The sequence below is a fragment of the Myodes glareolus genome, chromosome 4 (genome assembly GCF_982192425.1).
Source record: "Myodes glareolus chromosome 4, mMyoGla1.1, whole genome shotgun sequence".
NCBI classification, from domain to species: domain Eukaryota; kingdom Metazoa; phylum Chordata; class Mammalia; order Rodentia; family Cricetidae; genus Myodes; species Myodes glareolus.
In genome coordinates, this window is record NC_142029.1 from 22,150,998 (window position 1) to 22,168,863 (window position 17,866).

Consider the following 17,866-nt stretch of genomic DNA (forward strand, 5'->3'; position numbering starts at 1 on the left):
CTATAACATACTATTCCTTTTGGAAGAAACAATTTCTAAATTTTCCCTAATTCTGCAGCCACTGAGAAAACCAGGAAATAATCTGAGTCATCATCAGGGGCCATCTACAAAGAAACAGCGGTCTCCCTCTTCCACAGAGACCTGATTAATCAGTTTCCTTCTGATGACCAATGAGCTCGAGAAGCACAGTTTATCCCCTCACTTGGCCCTTCATTAAGTTCTTACTAATAGTGAAATCAGCCCCCTGGTTCCACTGCCCACACACACGCCCAAAGAGGAATATTGCACTTGAACCCGGATCTTCTCCCCGGCTGGTCAAGCCAGCAGCCTTTGGAGACCATCTCTGCAAATAGAGCCCACTGGTTAATTGAGCCATTCAAACTTCTGAGTTACAGGTAATGAAAGTCTAGAATGTTTAATTGGAAAACTCATACCATGATTATCTGTACAGTTAAAGAAGGTGAGTTTAACTTTTAATTATTTCAATTAAGCTATTTCTAGAAGACTTACTTAGACGGTTTCCTGATCTGTTCTGTTAGTTAGAAAACATGGATTTCAAGTGGGACAAAAATAATGGCTAAAAATGTACTGACTTATATAACTAAGTCGCTCTTTTCACCATTATTTAAATTTTGAGGGGATGTTTGCACAAATAAGCCATTGTAGCTGATACAGGCTGGTACTACCCAATCTAAAAGAGGAATTCCCACTGAGACTCACCCTCATCCACTCATGCCATTGAAGAAGATGTCCCATTATTTAGAAAATCCCTCCCCTACCCCAAGACAAATCCCAAGTTCTGCCAGAGCTCTGTCCTAGAGACCCCAGACTTCATAGCTTCCACATCATCTCAACAGCAGCTTGCAACAGCATCACGAGCTACAATATATAAATCCAGAATTCAAGCCATCCATTTGCCTCGGTTTAGAATCATGGTCTCCCAAAGAGTTCTTTAAGCGAATGTAAGTATGTACTTCAAAAACAAAAAACAATCTAGTTAGTTTAATTTACTCCAGCAGATTAGATATTTTATCTGCTATAACTATAATATAGCTTGTAATCCCCCATGATAATGAATACTTCTTTTGTTTTTTTTCAAATTAAGAGCTAAGCATCATGTTATGTGCATTTAAACCTTTGGAAAACATAACTGTTGATGAAACAGTTTGCTGAAATAATCACTGTTGATTAGGACTTGTTCAACATTACCTCTTGGAAATATCTGCAGCGGCTCTATTAGCTGGCCGTTTACTTGCTGTTCCATTACTGTGGAATAATACTGCAAAGAGATAATAGAAAGGAATTACTCAGTAATGTCCGGACACTGGGATAGACACTACTATGGGCTGTTTAATTCATTGTACTTTTGTAAATGGCTGGTATGCACATATCAGTCTTGCGAACACGTACCCTATATCTGCACACACTACAGTGATTATATTAAGGATTTGGAAGCCCAGTATGGGGTCACCATCCATACCACCATTTATCTTTAAGACTAACAGTATTAACTAAGACCCCATGTTAGTATTTATCATACTCTAAAATGATATCTATTTTAAATGACACAAAAAGCATTTTGATAGAAATTACTCAAATTCCCTCTTGTCTTTTTCTTCTGAATTTTATAAAGCAAAACGAACAGGCTTAATATTTGACTTGAATTCACATGTCAGTTAATGTCATGTACAATTGTGTATAAAAACACACAGATAATGAAGATCAAAATTGCAGAGACTGTGGGACCAGTGAACAACACATTATCCAACCAAGAACAGAATCCCCACATAAAAAGATAGTTCCCTTCTAGAAAATCTACTTCAGATGCATAATTTAGCCTTAGGCATAGTTTATGATGGATCAAAATTTACTGTAAAATTCTAGGCATACAAAACAGAAGGTCCTGAGTAAAATATAGCTCCCTGCCCTTCATAAAGCATTTCCAAAGCACCAAGAGGACTGGACTGAGGTCCCATCCCTTTTCCTTGGAGTACTGCCTGGACCCCCATCCACCTACTCTCGGAGATGCCTTCTGTTCCTTCTTATTTATATTCCTTTTAAGCTGAAACAAACAAAAAACAATGCTCAGGAAGAAAAACACCTACAATGAAAAGCACTGACTGGGCCCAAAATAGTCTTTAAAATTTTTTATGTGTCCAAGAGTTTTGCCCGCGTATATATCTGTGTACTACTAGCATGTGTGGTGTCTGCAGAGACCAGAAAAAGACCTGGAACTACAGACGGTTGTGAGTCGCCGTGTGGGGTTGGGGAATCAAACTCCAGTTCCCTGGAAGAGAAGCCAGTGCTCTTAACCTCTGGGCCCTCTCTCCAGTCTAACTTTGTGTTTTATGGGCCCATCAAAAGCAGAACTCTCTTCCTCTCTCATCTTTGCTGTTTTTATATTTAAACATTCATATCTCTTAACTATCACATTTTCAGGAAATTCCTGAAAATTGATTATCATATTCACTAACATTCTTAAAAAAAAACAAAAAACAAACAAACAAACAAAAAAACCCACTGTATCTTGAAGCTGAAGAAATGGCTTTGTGGTTTAGAGCACTAGCTGTTCTTCCAGAAGACTAGGGTTCAATTCCCAGCATCCACATGGTAACTCACAGCTGTCTCCACTTCAAGGAGACCTGACAAAACATCAATGCATATAAAACAAAAATAAATAAATTCTTTTTAAAAAATGTGTCTTTATATTGGTTTTATATAGATTAAAGTTATTTTAGAATTGATCTTTTTCATTAGAAATATGCAGAGGCCTCAAAATTCTACATCACTGTGAGGGTCAGAAGCCGAGAAATCCAAGGCTTCCTGTCCTGCAAACAAGGAAGGTGAAGGAGAGGAGGGCCCAGGAGGGATTGTTTGCTAATGACTGAGATGAGCGTGGCCTCCCCTGCAATGGCTTTCAAACTGTAAAGGAAGGCAATTCTCTCTTTCTATGGATCTAAAAACTTGAACACACACAGCGTAAATACGTGCAAATCACTCTGGAATATACGAAGGCAACGCAAGGCTGTTCCTGAAAAGCCCAGAAATACAGCGCGCACACCATTACTCACGCAGCGACGACAGGTAAATGAAATATCAATCATGTCGGCTGTCAACCTTTTGGGACAGCAATAACTGTTAACAAGTAGTCTGGAAAAATTGTCCGAAAATGACTTGTCCTTGGCACACAAGTATTTGAGGTTTCCGTGGAAAATTAAGATGCCAGTGGCTATTTGGAACATTGCTCAGGTATTCTTTTTAATGGGAAATTTGCCGGTTATTGATCCACAGCATGTACCCGTGCTTCTGGAAGGCTGCAAGCAACTTTCCAATCAGTGACTGTCAAAAAAATTCCTGCCTTTTTATACTGATACAAGACAGGGCCATGGTGGTGACTATAGTTAATGCTTTTCTTTAATTAACTGCTATGTACAGTAGGTTTCTACTTTGCCAAGGTCCTAGAAATCAGGGGAAAAAATCCTTATGCTTTATCTAACAAACTAATTATAGAATTGTCGGAAACCGGTGCTTGGGGTCAAGTTTGAAAACAAATAACCTCCAGTGTGAAGGGTCAGAACAGGTGCAATGCCTTTTCCCTACTATAAAACCTTGCATGCATGAAATTGACCTGTTTTCCAGCTTTATTTATTTACCTCACAAAATAAATTTAAAAAAGCTTTCCTTTTCATCTTAGCACTGTGCCAAATCAACTGGAAAGCTATATATATGTTTGTAACCATTGTGAAAAATCTAGGCAATCTATAGCCAGCTCTCTGTAGCATGATTAACGGAATCCCACTGCAATGACACACGCTGTGCTGATTAAGACTTTTCTCAAACAATTAGTTAGGCTTTATTTCTACTTTTCTACAGTTCTCCGAAATCCAAGTGTCTTCTCTCCCGCTGACACACTAGGATAGAGTTGAACACACACAGAGATGGGTAGTAACCAAACGATGGTGTGAGCACATTGGGCACAAGTGACTTCCAAGCAGCAGGGTTGCCAAGAGGTCACAAGGCCCCAGCCTAAGGTCTAGCTACCTCTTAGGCAAGGATAAAACCCGGGGTGTGTATAGTACACTGGCACAGAGCACTCCCACCAGGCCACTGTGCCACCAGGCTGCTAGTCCGACTGTTGCCCAAGTAAGTGGGCAAGGCACTCAGGAGTTGGAGGGCTCATTCCTGGGAGCCTCACCATTGGCCATCTCCTGACACATGGCATGTGAGGCTGTGTTGCCATGCCCTGCTGTGTCTCTCTGCTGGGTTGTAAGATGGGGTCCAGCCAGAGGAGTGCTGTAAGCCTCACAGAAGAAAGGGGCAAAGACCATGATGGAACCACTGCACAGCAAGCTGGAATTGGGTCTGATCCTCTGCGTCTCTGCAGTGCCGTCTTCCCTTTGTTCTCTCCCATTTGGTTCTACACAATTATAAAACCATCTGTGACGGCAAAGACAAGAGACTGCCTTGACCAAAGCAAAAGAAAAAACAAGCAGTAACAGTGAAGGCCTATACCTCAGTCACCAAGAGAGCTTACATAAGTTGAGCAAAAAGGCCACAATGTGACCATCTACCATGTCTTGGCTTTTATCACTTCAAAATATGCTCTATGTACTGTAGTAGGTGTCGACTGAAATGGACCTGGACCCTGATTCTGCTACTGTAAACAGCCTTCAGAAAGTCACCTAACCCTCCCAGCATCACAACTTCCAAAGGAGTGAAAATGTTCACCTCATCACCCAGGGTGACTACGGACTCTCAAATTAAACTACAGCAATAGCACTAACGAAGGGACTTTGTAAGTTCAAACCCGGAAAGTCCATCTCCCAACACTGAAGCAACACTAAGCCTGACACTTTCTACCTTCAAAGCACTCCAGCATTTAAAACACAAAGATTATGTATAGAAAGTACAGGATAGGTGCCAAACTAAACCTAGCAGCAGCAATTATAAGGTGTGTTTGCTTCAGCTGTCCTTCGCATAAGCCATTACAGGCAGTAATTGCAGCAATAATCAATATGCTAACGGGTTAAAGATTAATCAGTTTTACGATAGCTAATGGAATCTCCAGTACCGGGCTCGGATTGGTTTCAGTCTGCCTGAGATGTTCTCTAAAACCCTTAAACAGTTTTAACAAGGAGGTAGATACCCTGTAATAAAATTCATCTCCAACAAGGAGTAACAAGTACAATCTTTGGCTTTGTTTGTTTGCAAGTTTATCAAGTTCCTGTTTATTATGAACCCAATTCTAATTAGAACAGCAAGATTCAATCAATAATTAAAATTTTCATGGAAATATACCATATTAAAAAAAAAACCTGAGTTCAAAACAACACAGTTTAATATTACAAGGCTTTATTAGGAGCAGATAACCCTCACTCCTCCAAGACACCTGCACATGTTAGGCTCAGCACTGCACATACCTCTACTCTATTCATCTCTGTTTAACAGATGAGACAAATGACTTGCCAATGAACAAAGGTTAGGAGTGAACATAGAAAAATGTTTATTCTAGCACATGAGCTCAAAACACGGAACTCACGCTTACTACTTAGGAATTAAAAGGTACTGGGTCTCATTCCTCCTCTAACTAAACACAGGGTTACTGTACTGAGTAGATTGCTGAGCTAGTAAAGAGCTCCGGCTTCTTCACTCACTGCTCCCATGAAGTGTGAGGTTAGCCATGCTCCCTGGCAGACGAAGAGGCACAAAGCCTTCTACAATGACTGTCCTCGGGGACTTCTGCTCTCACATGGCCATACCTAGCACCCCTGGCCCCCAGCTTCAGGTACCCCCATTCTAGTTCCTGGCAGTGTCCCCTTGAAGTGGGTGAGGTCCCTGTGGTTCTTGAGCAATCCTCCCTTCTCTCTGTATATTTTCCTTCTACCACTTCACAGGTTTCCATCACCCGAGGAGTCATGGAGACTAATTAGGACCTACCGAGTCACAAATCTTTATTTCCAGCCTGACTCTCAAAGGATTTGGAGCACATCTAGTTGGCTGACTAGAGCCTCCTCCAAGGCTACAATCCAATCTGAATTCCCTGCCTCTTTACCTCCCTCAGACCCAGCCTGGTTTTCTGCCACCTGGGTTTACCAAGTCATTAAGTACAGATACCCAAACAGATGTCTTGAATCGATCCTGGCCACCTCTCTTCCCATACCGGCCACGTGGATTTGTTCACTTGACCTCTTCCTCTCACAGATCTGCAGCTGCTACTACCTTTGACCTGAAATAGCCCATGCTGCTTCACTTCTGGGTTTTAGAACTCTTGTCCTGCAAGCCACACCCCAGAGAAATAAGCTGTGACCACACCACTCTCTAGACCTTCAAGCTCTAAGCCCTGCCACGTTCCTGCCCTTCATTCTCCACAGCCCTTCACGTACCCTCCTTCTGCTGAATCCCAGGCAGCTTCTCCTGAATTCCCCAAGCAGTTTCTACCTCCAAACCTTTAAATACACTGTTCCTCTGAAAAGGAAACACCCTTTCCAGCCCCTCGGGCCCCATCTACTCCACCAGGACGCCACCTTCCTCAGGAAGCCTCCTCAAAGATGGATTAGGCGCTCTTCTGTGCCACAGGGCGGCTCTGTTTCAGCACTTCTCATCCTGCCTGGTGAGGGTCAGTTTATTGTCCTGACCTAGGTTTTCTCTCTGCTGTGTCTGTCGGGAGAAACACAGGGCTCGGGTTGCACTCACTGGGCCCACCTCTAGCATGGTGCTTGGCCAGAACTGTATCACCCAGCACATCCTGGCTCTTGGAAACTAGCTGTGTAGCTGAGTGAGTGAATCAGAGAAAATGTGAGGTTTGGCCACAGCAATGTTTGGGTTGTGACCTAAAGAAAGGTCCCATATCCTATTGTAAAAATTACCTGTCTCACTCACTTTAAAGTCATTAGGAAGATCAAAACTAAACAAGTTGGTACATGGGAAACCTTCTATAAAGTACTTTTTAAAAAGTCACAGGACTATGGCTCTCTTACCATTAAGCAACTGAACACAGAAAAACAATGTTCCTAATGATAGGCGACATGGGAAGCTCTAAACAAGTTTGCTGATATGTTCCACCCACTGAAGGCGGGGTTCAGAAATTGAGTCAGCATCTTCTCCCTTGTCCTCAATCACTACAGTGTTATCAATAATATCAAAGTGAGAGGTGCTCTGGGAAGTATCAGGTTTCTTCCAGGAACTCATCAAGGGCAGGGGCCATGCTTCAACTATTCTGTTCTCTTGGCAGACATAATCACTTGGGATCTCCGTGGGCTTTAGGAAATCCTTGGAGCTCCTGAAATGATGTGTGCTATGTTGTCTGATACGAACCTTCTGGTAAAAGAATAAGAACCTCAGACCTCTCTACCCTTCAGGAGCCACCGCTGGATGATGCCTACACACAACACCTGCTGCAGGTGTTTCCAGATGGAAGCAGGGAGCCATCAGCCTGAACAAGTGCTCTCCCTGACCCTTGTCCCTAACTTCCTAAAGTATGAGCCCTCTTCAGTATGTATGCACAATTATCACAGGGCAACTTTCTAAAGCTCCCCTTCACATGTCTTCTAACACAGGAGACTTGTTGACTATGGCATCTCACCTATAAAGAATCATGTTGGTTGTTCTAATAACCAAATCTTCAAACTCCTGTTTGGTCAATGAACAAACATTTCCTATAATGAGTAGTTCTGTCAGTAACTACAGCAATGATTCACAAGCTACCAGCAGCCCCAATTATTCATTAGCTCTCCCAATGAAGCACCCAGCAATCTTAGCTTTGTATACCAGTCCCGTTACCTCACTGAGATGACCCGCCAATTGTACTTTCCTTCAACTAGTCCCCGTATGGCACACTAAGAGACTTCCTTATCGTACCAACTTCCTACAAACTACCTAACCATCCCAGTCTTCAAAATTTGCACATGATGTCAATCTATTTTGCATACCAGCTAGTAGCCACATTTACTACATAGCTCCCTAACAACTCACAGCCACCCCACCTCAAGGAGATCCTTCTTTAACTGACTCCGTGCCAAGGGCCCACATGTGGTCATAGGCTGAGAAGATAAGGAAAAAGGAAACCACAATGGACTCAGTCTTCCGGTGAAAAAGTCAACAGAGACCAACTCTGGGCTCTGCTTCCAGGCTACTGCTACGCCACACATGTATCTATTAATGATCTGCAAGTGAAAATGACAGCAAGTTGACCATATTTAGTAATAATGTCATTTGTTCCGTCTAGCAAAATTATAAAGGACTTTAGGGAGCTCCAGGTGGTCTTAATAGAAGTGTGGGGATGTCAATGGCAGGCGAGATTCAACTTAGCTAAGTTGAAGGTAATGCGTCCTGGTAGTAGAATTTTGAATTGGCACAGCATTGGGTCCAACACATTTAGGTGTTCTCAGCTGAAGCTTTGAATCTCATGGTGATTAGTTTGGGGCAGTAGCCGCACTAACTTTTCACTTGCCATCTGGAAATTCTACTATCCTCTCTGAAGAAGTTTAAGGCCTACTTCAGCTATCCACTTATATAATAAGACTATCAGGCCATGGAGACAGGAGGCCAAACAGAACACTCCCTTATAAAGATGCTTCTCGCATCCGTCACAGAGCTGGAGTTCGAGTAGAAGGAAGCTACATCAATATCAAAATCCTGGTGGCTCGCAGCTGTGGAGTTCCATTTCCTGGTGCTGCAGAGCCTGAGTCTACCTATGTTTCTCCTTTGCTTCCAAAGTTGCACAGCAAATCCCTTTTTGATGCCAGGCATGCCCTGAGCTATTTCACAAGGTGGACAAACGTAAGAGGCTATAACATTTTCATCTCGATTTCAAGAAACCCCAAATGGTCTTGGTAACACAGATAGGGAAAGTAAAATGACCTGGCTCTGAAAACGAGTTTTGTTCCTCTTCCTCTCTCACTATCTCTCCACCGTGCCTGAGAGCTATCATGTGAGTGTGGGGGGAAGAGGGGGGAGAAGGGGGGAGAAGGGGAATCACTGAATAAGATGAGAAAATAAAAACTACTTGTGGTTTTACCGGGGCCTTGTGGCCATTATTTGAGTAAACAGAATAACGTCTAAAACAAGCTCTTTCATTCCTGCCTTAGACACTGATCTGCTGCTGTCAGGAGACACCATGACCAAAGCAATTCTGCCTCTGCCTCCAGAGCACCAGGATTAAATGTGTGGCACCACTGCCCAGCTAAAGGCCATTCTTTTTTTTTTTTCAATTCAAATTACCTTTATTTAGAGTAACAAATGAACTGATTTATACAAATAGAAAAATGTTTTAAAGAAAAAGAAACTCAAGAATTTGGTTTCCTAGCAAAGAGCTGTGGCTGCAGATTCTATTCTGCTCTTAAGCTGTTTGAGTTTTTCTTTTTTCATTTTTCAAGACAGGGTTTTTTTCTGTGTAGCCCTGGCTGTCCTGGAATTCATTCTGTAGACCAGGCTGGCCTCGGAAATCACAGAGATCCACCTGCCTCTGCCTCCTGAATGCTAAGATAAAAGGCTTGTGCCACCACTGCCTGGCCTGAATATATTTCCTTTAATAATGTCAAAAATGCTTATTACATATGTATCTTCTCTCCTCTGGCTCTCGGGCCATTAAGTGGGAGTCCTCTGAGAACAACTTTACAAGGCGAGACCCCACACAGTGACAAAACTCAAACTGCCTTTAATAATCACTCCAATTGCCTTTGCATCTGGACAGGAATATTTTTACTACGTATTTGCTATGAGACATATCGGAAACAAACTCCTGGAAGAGCTCCACTGAAGAGGGCCACAAGGCAACAGTACTGGCTGCTGGTACTAAACTTCTGGGTGATGCAGACACTGTCATGTCTAGAGCGGACAGGACATTATGTGTACAACAGCAGCATACCATTTTCCCCATAACATCTGTGCCCTATAGTGTCATCGGTTTTACTTTCCAAGTTAGATTTTAATTTTGAATACTTAACATTGTTGTTGATGTGCATGTCACTTTCTTCAAGTTTAGTAGGAATATGGGACAAATGCTGCCAATCTCTGCACCCATTCTCATTTCTCAGTTGATTTTTTTTCCCTTCCACAAATAGTCTGCAACACAGGCAGAACAGTGCGTCTTTGGAGGCTGAATAGAGCAGCCAGGACCTGGAGGCCTTCTCACTGCTGGGAAGGATCCGTGTGCAGTATGCTTCGGGAAACTTCCTCCCCACCACAGGTCCAGTTTCCCTTCTCTTCATCCTCTCTCCAGCCTGTCTCAAGAGTGTTCTGCATGACCGACTGTATATGTTAATGGCACGGAGCTGGGGACTAACTGCTTATTGAAGGCTGAGCTGACTTTGTCTCCTGCAAAGTAAAATCCTGTTTAATAAAGAGTATACTTAAGACACAGGTGGACAATGTTCTCCAAAGACAACTCCCTGCCAGCAGAGGCCCTGGGCTTCTTAAACATTCTACTCCCAAATGGGTAGTATATTTTGTGGTAAAAATATATTTTGGCCAAAATGTGTATTTTAAATTTCAGAAGCCTTAGAATTTTTTTCATTCTTTTTTGAACTCAGATGCATAGTGACTGTAGTAAAAGGCATTATTTTTAATAATCAAGAAAAAAAAGTAGTGCGTACAAAACTTTCTCCATAAAACTTACTAGTTACCAGAACAAAAACCATAACTGAAACAGGTAGGGGTCCAATGGAGTCTTGGTCCAGGCCTCCTTGGTCCAGACCCATAACTCCAACACATTTCTGAAGCTGGCGTCTAGGGCTCCGGGGCTCACCTGTGAAGCGGAGGCACTCACAAGACCTCCAGGCGCTCACAAGACCTCTGAGGCGCCCTCCAGCTCTTCTCAACTTAACCACGGTTTTAGAGGCAATCTCCACATTACGCAGACCAGGGTAAAGATAATTACAGCCCAATTTACAGGGTGCTCCAGAGGTCAAAGAGTGCTTCTCCCTGACGTTAGCCACTGTCTAACAAGGTACACGATGGTCAAGTATACCAAAGGGAATACTTACACTCCACGGAAACACAAGGTCTATGCTATAATGAGAGGCATTACGGTAAAACTCATCCTGCACTCTTCTGGAAATGAGGGGGGAGCAAATGAAGAGAATTATTCTTGTTAATACTCCGCTCCACTCACAAAAGCCTAGGAGGAGCAAGAGACTCTAGTGTGAAAAACATCCTTTGCTAGACACAGGACCCAGCAGAAACCAATATGAACCCACTCACAGACGCTGCACCGTGCACTGCTGTGTTCCCCAGTGAAAAGCCACCCCAAAGAAGAGGTTAGCATTACAATAAGCCCTTCAACAAATGGGCTCCACAGCACTACAGCATAGCAATACCAAAGGGGAACAGCAGCCTCCTGTTTTTAATCTTTCTAAAAAGAAATGAGAGGGGAAAATAAGAACAACAACAAAATTTAAACTACATTAAGGGAATATTTAACAGGGTCCTTTAAATAATTCGCAATGATCAGGTATTTAGTTTTCAGAATATGTAGGTTGTATGTTTTTCTAATAAAGCATTTCAAGTTCTAATTAAAAAAATACTTTATGGAGGAATTAAAAAGATACAATAGTGTCAGAGGAGAAGCCGTGATCCCAGAAGTAGAATATTCTAGCAGTGTAACTTACAAGAAACTACGCTATAAAAACAGATTGTTGATTAACACAAACTCATAACAAAATGCAGAGAGCTATCACCACGCTGCTGTAATAACACTTGGCTGCTGAAGTCTCTCAATACATTAAATATCTCCTTGGAGACCAAATTACTTTACATTTTCTTAAAAGACAATTTATTACAGCTTTGTTTTCTTCTCATTATCTCTTAAAAATATATCGAATGGAGAAAAGAATACAACTTCTAAATAACTTACACGAAATGGTCCTGATGTGAGGCGGCAGCCTTCAGTTTGTTTGCTGGCTATTACTTAACAGCACACAACCTGCTGCCAGGACATGCCCTCACTGCCACCCGACAGCCCCGGCTCACATGTATCAAAAACCACGGTATGCCATTATTACAACGCTCATAAAATTAACAGCCTCGGGCTGCTAGTGATTTAAATAATTGATAAGTTTTCAATTAAAAAGCCAACATTTTCAGGTCTACTACAAAAATCTATTTAAATTACTGATAAAAACTTATACTTATGTTGGCCGAAAGCCAGAAAATCCCTTCATCTAATTGTGGGTGGGGTGTGATTCAGCATGCTTTCTACCTAGGCTGTCCACTCCTCATTTTTGAGAGCTGTAGAAGAAAGTATTAAAGAACAGAGGTGAAACGTCTCTACTTTCACTTCTCCACATGGATTTAAAGTGAACATAATTTTACTGAATTCCACATTAAAGCCAAAGCTGTTGTAGTTTGTGCCTACAATAAAATGCAGTTCTCTGGTGGGATCTTCCCACGCCTCTATCCTCCATGCCAAATCCTTTTGCAGAGTCTAGTTGAATTTATCTATTGTACCGGGTGGTTGTCTGTGTCAATTTGACACAAGCTAGAGTCAACAGAGGAAGGAGCCTCAGTTGAGGAAATGCCTCGATGAGATCCAGCTGTCAGGCATTTTCTCATTTAGTGATCAATGGGGGAGGGTCAAATCTATGGTGGATGGTGCCTTCTCTGGGCCGCTGGTTCTGGGTTCTATAAGAAGGTGAGCTAAGAAAGCCATGGGAAGCAAGTCAGTAAGCATCACACCACCAGGGTCTCTGTATCAGCTTCTGACTCCCAGATCCTGCCCTGTTTGAGTTCCTGTCCTGACTTCTTTCAATGATGAGCAGTAAAGCTAAGCTATAAACCTAATAAACCCTTTCTTCCCCAACGTGCTTTTTGGTCATGGTGTTTTGTTGCAGTAATAGAAACCCTAAGACACCTATTTATTTTTTGAGAAGAGGACTCACTGTGTAGCTCTGACTAGCCTAGAAGTCACTGTGTAGACCAGGTTGACTGCAAACTCACAGACGTCTGCCTGCTTCTGCCTCGCAAGTGCTGGAATTAAAGGTGTGAGCTACCTACCACACCCAGCACACAAATTTGAATGTATAAAATAAATACCAAGAAAACTATCCATTTCTTTTAGATTTTCCAATTTTGTGGAGTACACATTTTAAAGTATGACCTAATAATCCTTTGATATCTGTTGTTATGTCCCCATTTTCGTTTCTGATTTGGATATTCTTTCTCCTTGTGTTTTAGTTAGTTTGGATAAGGGTTTGTTTATTTTGTGGATTTTCTCAAAGAACCAACTCTTTCTTTGATTCTTTATATCGTTATCTCTGTTTCTATTTTATTGATATCAGCTCTCATTTTGATCATTTTCTGCCCCTCGACTCCTCTTGCGTGTGTTTACTTCTTTTCGTTCTAGAACTTTCAGGTGTGCTGTTAAGTTGCTAGTATGGGATCTCGTCAATCTTTTATGTAAGCACTCAGTACGATGATCTCCATTAGGTCCCACCCCACAGAAGAGAAGGAAGGATTGTAGAAGCCAGAGAGGCTGCAAAACCCAGGACTACAAAACAAGGCCCACGAAATCAACTAATCAGGGCTCACTGGAGCAGCAATCACCGAGCCTGCATGGGTCTGCCCTAGGTCCTCTGAGTATGTTATGGTTGTTAGCCTGGTGTTTTTCGTGTATCTCCTAACAGTGGGAAAGGGGGTTATTTCTGACTCTTTCACCTGCTCTTGGAACCCTTTTCCTCCTACTGGGTTGCCTTGCCCAGCTTTGATATCAGGGTTTGTGCCTAGCCTTATTGTATCTTGTATCTTGTTTTGTTTTATTTTATTTATTTTACATCCGAATGCAGTTTTCCCTCCCTTCTCTCCTCCCAGTCCTTCCCCTGCCACCTCCCCTCTGCCCCACCCCATCCTATCCTCCATTTCTATTTGGAAAAAGGCAGGCCCTCCATGGATATCAACAGAACATGGCATATGAAGTTACAGTAAGACTAAGCACCTCCCCCTGTATGAAAGGTGGGCAAGATGACCCAGTATGAGGAATAGGCCAACAGAAGAGTCAAAGACATCCCCTGCTCCCATGGTTAGGAGTCCCACAAGAAGACCAAGTTACACAACTGTCACATAGATGCAGAGTCAATTCTATGCAGGCTACAGGTTGTCAGTTCAGTCTCTATGAGCCCAGGTTAGCTGATTCTGTGGGTTTTCGTGTGATGTTCTTGACCCCTCTGGCTCCTACAATCCTTCCTCCCTCTCTTCAGCAGGAGTTCCGGAGCTCAGTCTACTGTCTGTGAGTCTTTCCATCTGTTTCCGTCCGTTGCTGTGTGAGACCCTCTGATGACAACTGGACTAGGCACCAATCTATGAGTATAGTAGAATATTATTAGACATTGTTACATTGACTTATTTTTTCTTCAGTCACGTTTGGTTATAGTCTAGGCTTCTGGGAGGGCAATCTGGCTGCGACACCTGTCACCCCATTGAACACCAGGGCAAGTTCAGCTGATCTGGCTGGCTAGATGGGTGTCCCCTTTCTTCCTCACAGCTCTACCTGAGTCTCTCCAGAAGCTGTACGCTCAGTTGAAAAGGACGACCTCCCCCAAAAGGAAGACTTGTCTAAATAAGTCCTCAAGGTCTTTACTGTGTCTCCTTGTGCCGCGTGCGGCTGACATCCCTGAGAGGCCTGCTCTTTTATGAAAGGAATTGAAGGAGGAGTGGATCAAGGGGAAAGGGGAGGAGAGAAAACATGGAGGGGTGCAGGAAGGGACATACTGAAAACAAAAGAGTAAAATAAAATAAAATTTAAATAAATAAACACCAATGAAAAATTCCTATATCAGGCTGGTGACCCTGAGGACGATCTGTGAAACCTACTGTGACAATACTGGTCCCCAGAGTAATTTCCAACCAGATGGACTGAGGCAGACTAAGAGGGATAGTTGTTTTCAGACCAAAAAACACCTCTCAAGAAATCTCAGGGGCTACTAAATTTAAGGACATGTCCTACAAGATCATGACTAATGTTTCTACAACAAAAAATAATTAAATAATGTATTTGAAAAATAAGTGTAAGTTATAAGCACAAGTAAGATATTGTGTAAATAAACCAATCAAGTGCTATAATGGCCTTGACAGGGTTTCCAGTAGAATTTTTTAGGTGGCAGACCAAGAAGATACTGTGTAAAAGAATGAATGGCCGTGGGATTTGGAAAGCCTAAATGAAAATCTGTATTTTCTTTCTAAAATTTATTTTTAGTTATGTGTATGTATGTATGTCTGAGTGTGGGTTTGTGTATGTGCATGTGGGTACCCACAAAGACCAGAAGAGGTGTCAAATCCCCTGGAACTGTAGTTCTGGGCAGTTCCAAACTCAGGTCCTCAGCAAGAACAGTCCCTGCTCCTCACTACCAAGCCATCTCTCTCCAGGCCGGGGTCTGAATTTTCAATATAGCTTTAAGACCTTGGACATGCCTTTCAAACATTTACAAAATAGAGATGAAGGGTTGTAAGGGTAGCTCTGCAATGGGGTACATGCTTGGGAAATATAAGGCTCTGAATCAATCTCTAGCCCTAACCCCTACCCCTGCAACACACACACAAGAATCAGGGCTAATGTCTATCACAGAATAATTAGATTATTTACCTTTTTAACAGCTGAGGAGATGGCCCTGTGAGGAAAGCGCTGCCTCAAAAGCATGAAGACTTCCCCAGAGCCCACGTAGAGCTAGGTGTGGTGGCAAGTGTCTGTGACCCCAGACTGCAGTGTGATGACTGCAATACAGCAGATTCCACAGACACTCAAAGGCCAGCTAGCCTGGCACATGCAGTGGCCTGCCTCAAACTGGCAGGAGGTGAAGACTGACCTCACCTTGTCCTCTGACCTCCACATACATGCCCTGGCATGCATACACCTGTACTCACACACAAGATGTTTCCATACCCCTCCATTACCACCTTACCTACTTACCACCCCCCGACACACACAGATACACAAATAAGTAAAAAAATCAATGAGAGAGGGAGAAAGAAAGACTTCCAGGCTCTGAGTTTACACACTGGGCACTCAGACATAGGAAGGTTAGCAGCATCACGAGGACCACACTCAGTTCTCTCTCACAGGAGGCACAATTGGCAAGGTCTTCTGAGAAGCCCACACTGCTTAGATGTGGGTATGCTGAACGCCTGCGAGAGCTCACTGTTGTCAGCTCTCTGCCAAAGCCTTACGTCAGAAAACCAGAACCCCTAAAAACAAAGGAGTCACGCTCTCGGGAGAGTTAGCCAATCCATCAACAGCAGAGCCGCCTTGGAAAAGACAATCCCACTCCGCCTTCCACGTACCGATGATCTCAGCTCTAAATTCTCGGTACACAAAGACTTCCACATAAGTTAATGGGAAGTCAATGGGAAATTGACTTTTCCTACTCTGGGCTGGTAGGAATGCAATGCTCTGTTAATCATGCCATCCTTCTTGTTCTCTTTCCTCCTACCCTAAATTAAAACTATTGGCGGAAACCCACACAGACAGTTTCCAGTTTTCATTACGATGAAACAATATCCTGGTTGACGTTGAAGGCTACCAAAAGCATACGTCCTGACTGTGGGCTCCAACTCAAGTCTGAGGGAAAAGCAAATGTCTGGTCTTGTCCATCATGTCCACGGTACTATCACCTGGCCTCTGTAGAGCGCTTTCACATCTGTCACCCTATCTGATCGTTACAGTTGCCCTGTGCAGTAGAAAGGATGTATGTGATCACCCACCACTGACAGGAGGCAACTGTGGTCCTGAAAGGCTAAGTGATCCACCTCATCCGCCTCAGTCAGGCACCCAAAGCAGAGCTGTGCTTCTAGCAGTTCCTTCCCCAGACCAGAAAAGGTTTTCCCAACAGAGCATAAAGTCAGGAAAAAGGAAACTAGGGAGGCAAGCTCAAACCGGGGCTCAGGGAAGCTATATGTCTCTTGTTTTTATAAATTTTTCTCAATTGGTACTGAAGCTTTAGAACCCATTCTGCTACCTATTTTAGTCTCAGACAAATGTTAATGCAAATTTCCAACAAAAGTCGAGATACCAGAGAAAAGTCCACCTAGTATAAATTCAGTCCTGCTGTTCATTCCAGGGTACAAGCAGGAGGGTGGGCAGTGCATAAAATAACCCAGAGTACATCTTTAAATCCCACGTCCATAAAAGCCTGCAGCTATATTATAGCTGAAGTCTGGAAGGGTGAAAGAGATCTCCAGTCAAAAGTAGATTTTGAAAAATTTTTTAGAGCCCAGGGGTTCATTTTTAATGAGCCGTTACTTTAAGTACTGCATAAAAAATACAGGAAATTGATAGTCCATTTAGTCTGCACCATACCTAATGCAAAAGTCATTAAGATGCATTATTCTTAATGTTCATGATATGATCAGTAAGTGTCTTTTGAAAATAATGTCCTTAACTTTCACATAAGGAAATCTTGAAAACCTTATCTATTACACAGGAAAATGCCATGGCAACTGTGATTTACTTACATATCTTCACTGTGCCCAAGAAACAGCATCCTCAATTACATTAACATGCTTTAAAAACAGTCCTTGTTTGCTAGGCTGATGAGATGGCTCAGCGGGTAAGATACTTGCCACCAGTCCTGACAACCTGAGTTGCAGCCCCAGAACTCACATGGTGGAAGGAAGGAGAGAACCAATTCCTGCAAGTTGTCCTCTGGTGTGTATGTGTGTGTGTATGTGTGCACATGCGCGTGCATGCACACACAAATAAAATGTTTTTAAAACACTACAATACCCTCATATGCAGTGCACTTACGTATGACAGCATTGCCTTCATTTCTTCATCACTTCTCACTGTAATCCTATCACCATCTTCATCTTCATCTGTTCAAAAAATGAATATGATGAAAGTAGTAAGACTTGCATTCTTTTTTAATATTTATCTTATCGTTTC

The 17,866-nt window shown here is 42.7% G+C and overlaps 1 protein-coding gene across 6 annotated transcripts in view; it reads right to left on the bottom strand.

Annotated features, from left to right (window-relative positions):
• Map2k5 (mitogen-activated protein kinase kinase 5) overlaps positions 1 to 17,866 on the bottom strand; it is a 230,621-nt gene that overhangs the window by 194,760 nt on the left and 17,995 nt on the right. For 5 of the 6 annotated variants that reach the window (XM_085689209.2, XM_048423691.3, XM_048423693.3 and 2 more), the window contains exons 3-4: positions 17,729 to 17,796; positions 1,210 to 1,279 (exon numbers count right to left, since the gene is read on the bottom strand). In XM_085689209.2, coding sequence (XP_085545335.2) covers positions 1,210 to 1,279; positions 17,729 to 17,796 — 138 coding nt within the window. The remainder of the gene's footprint in view (positions 1 to 1,209; positions 1,280 to 17,728; positions 17,797 to 17,866) is intronic. The other variant, XM_085689210.2, reaches the window with a different exon arrangement.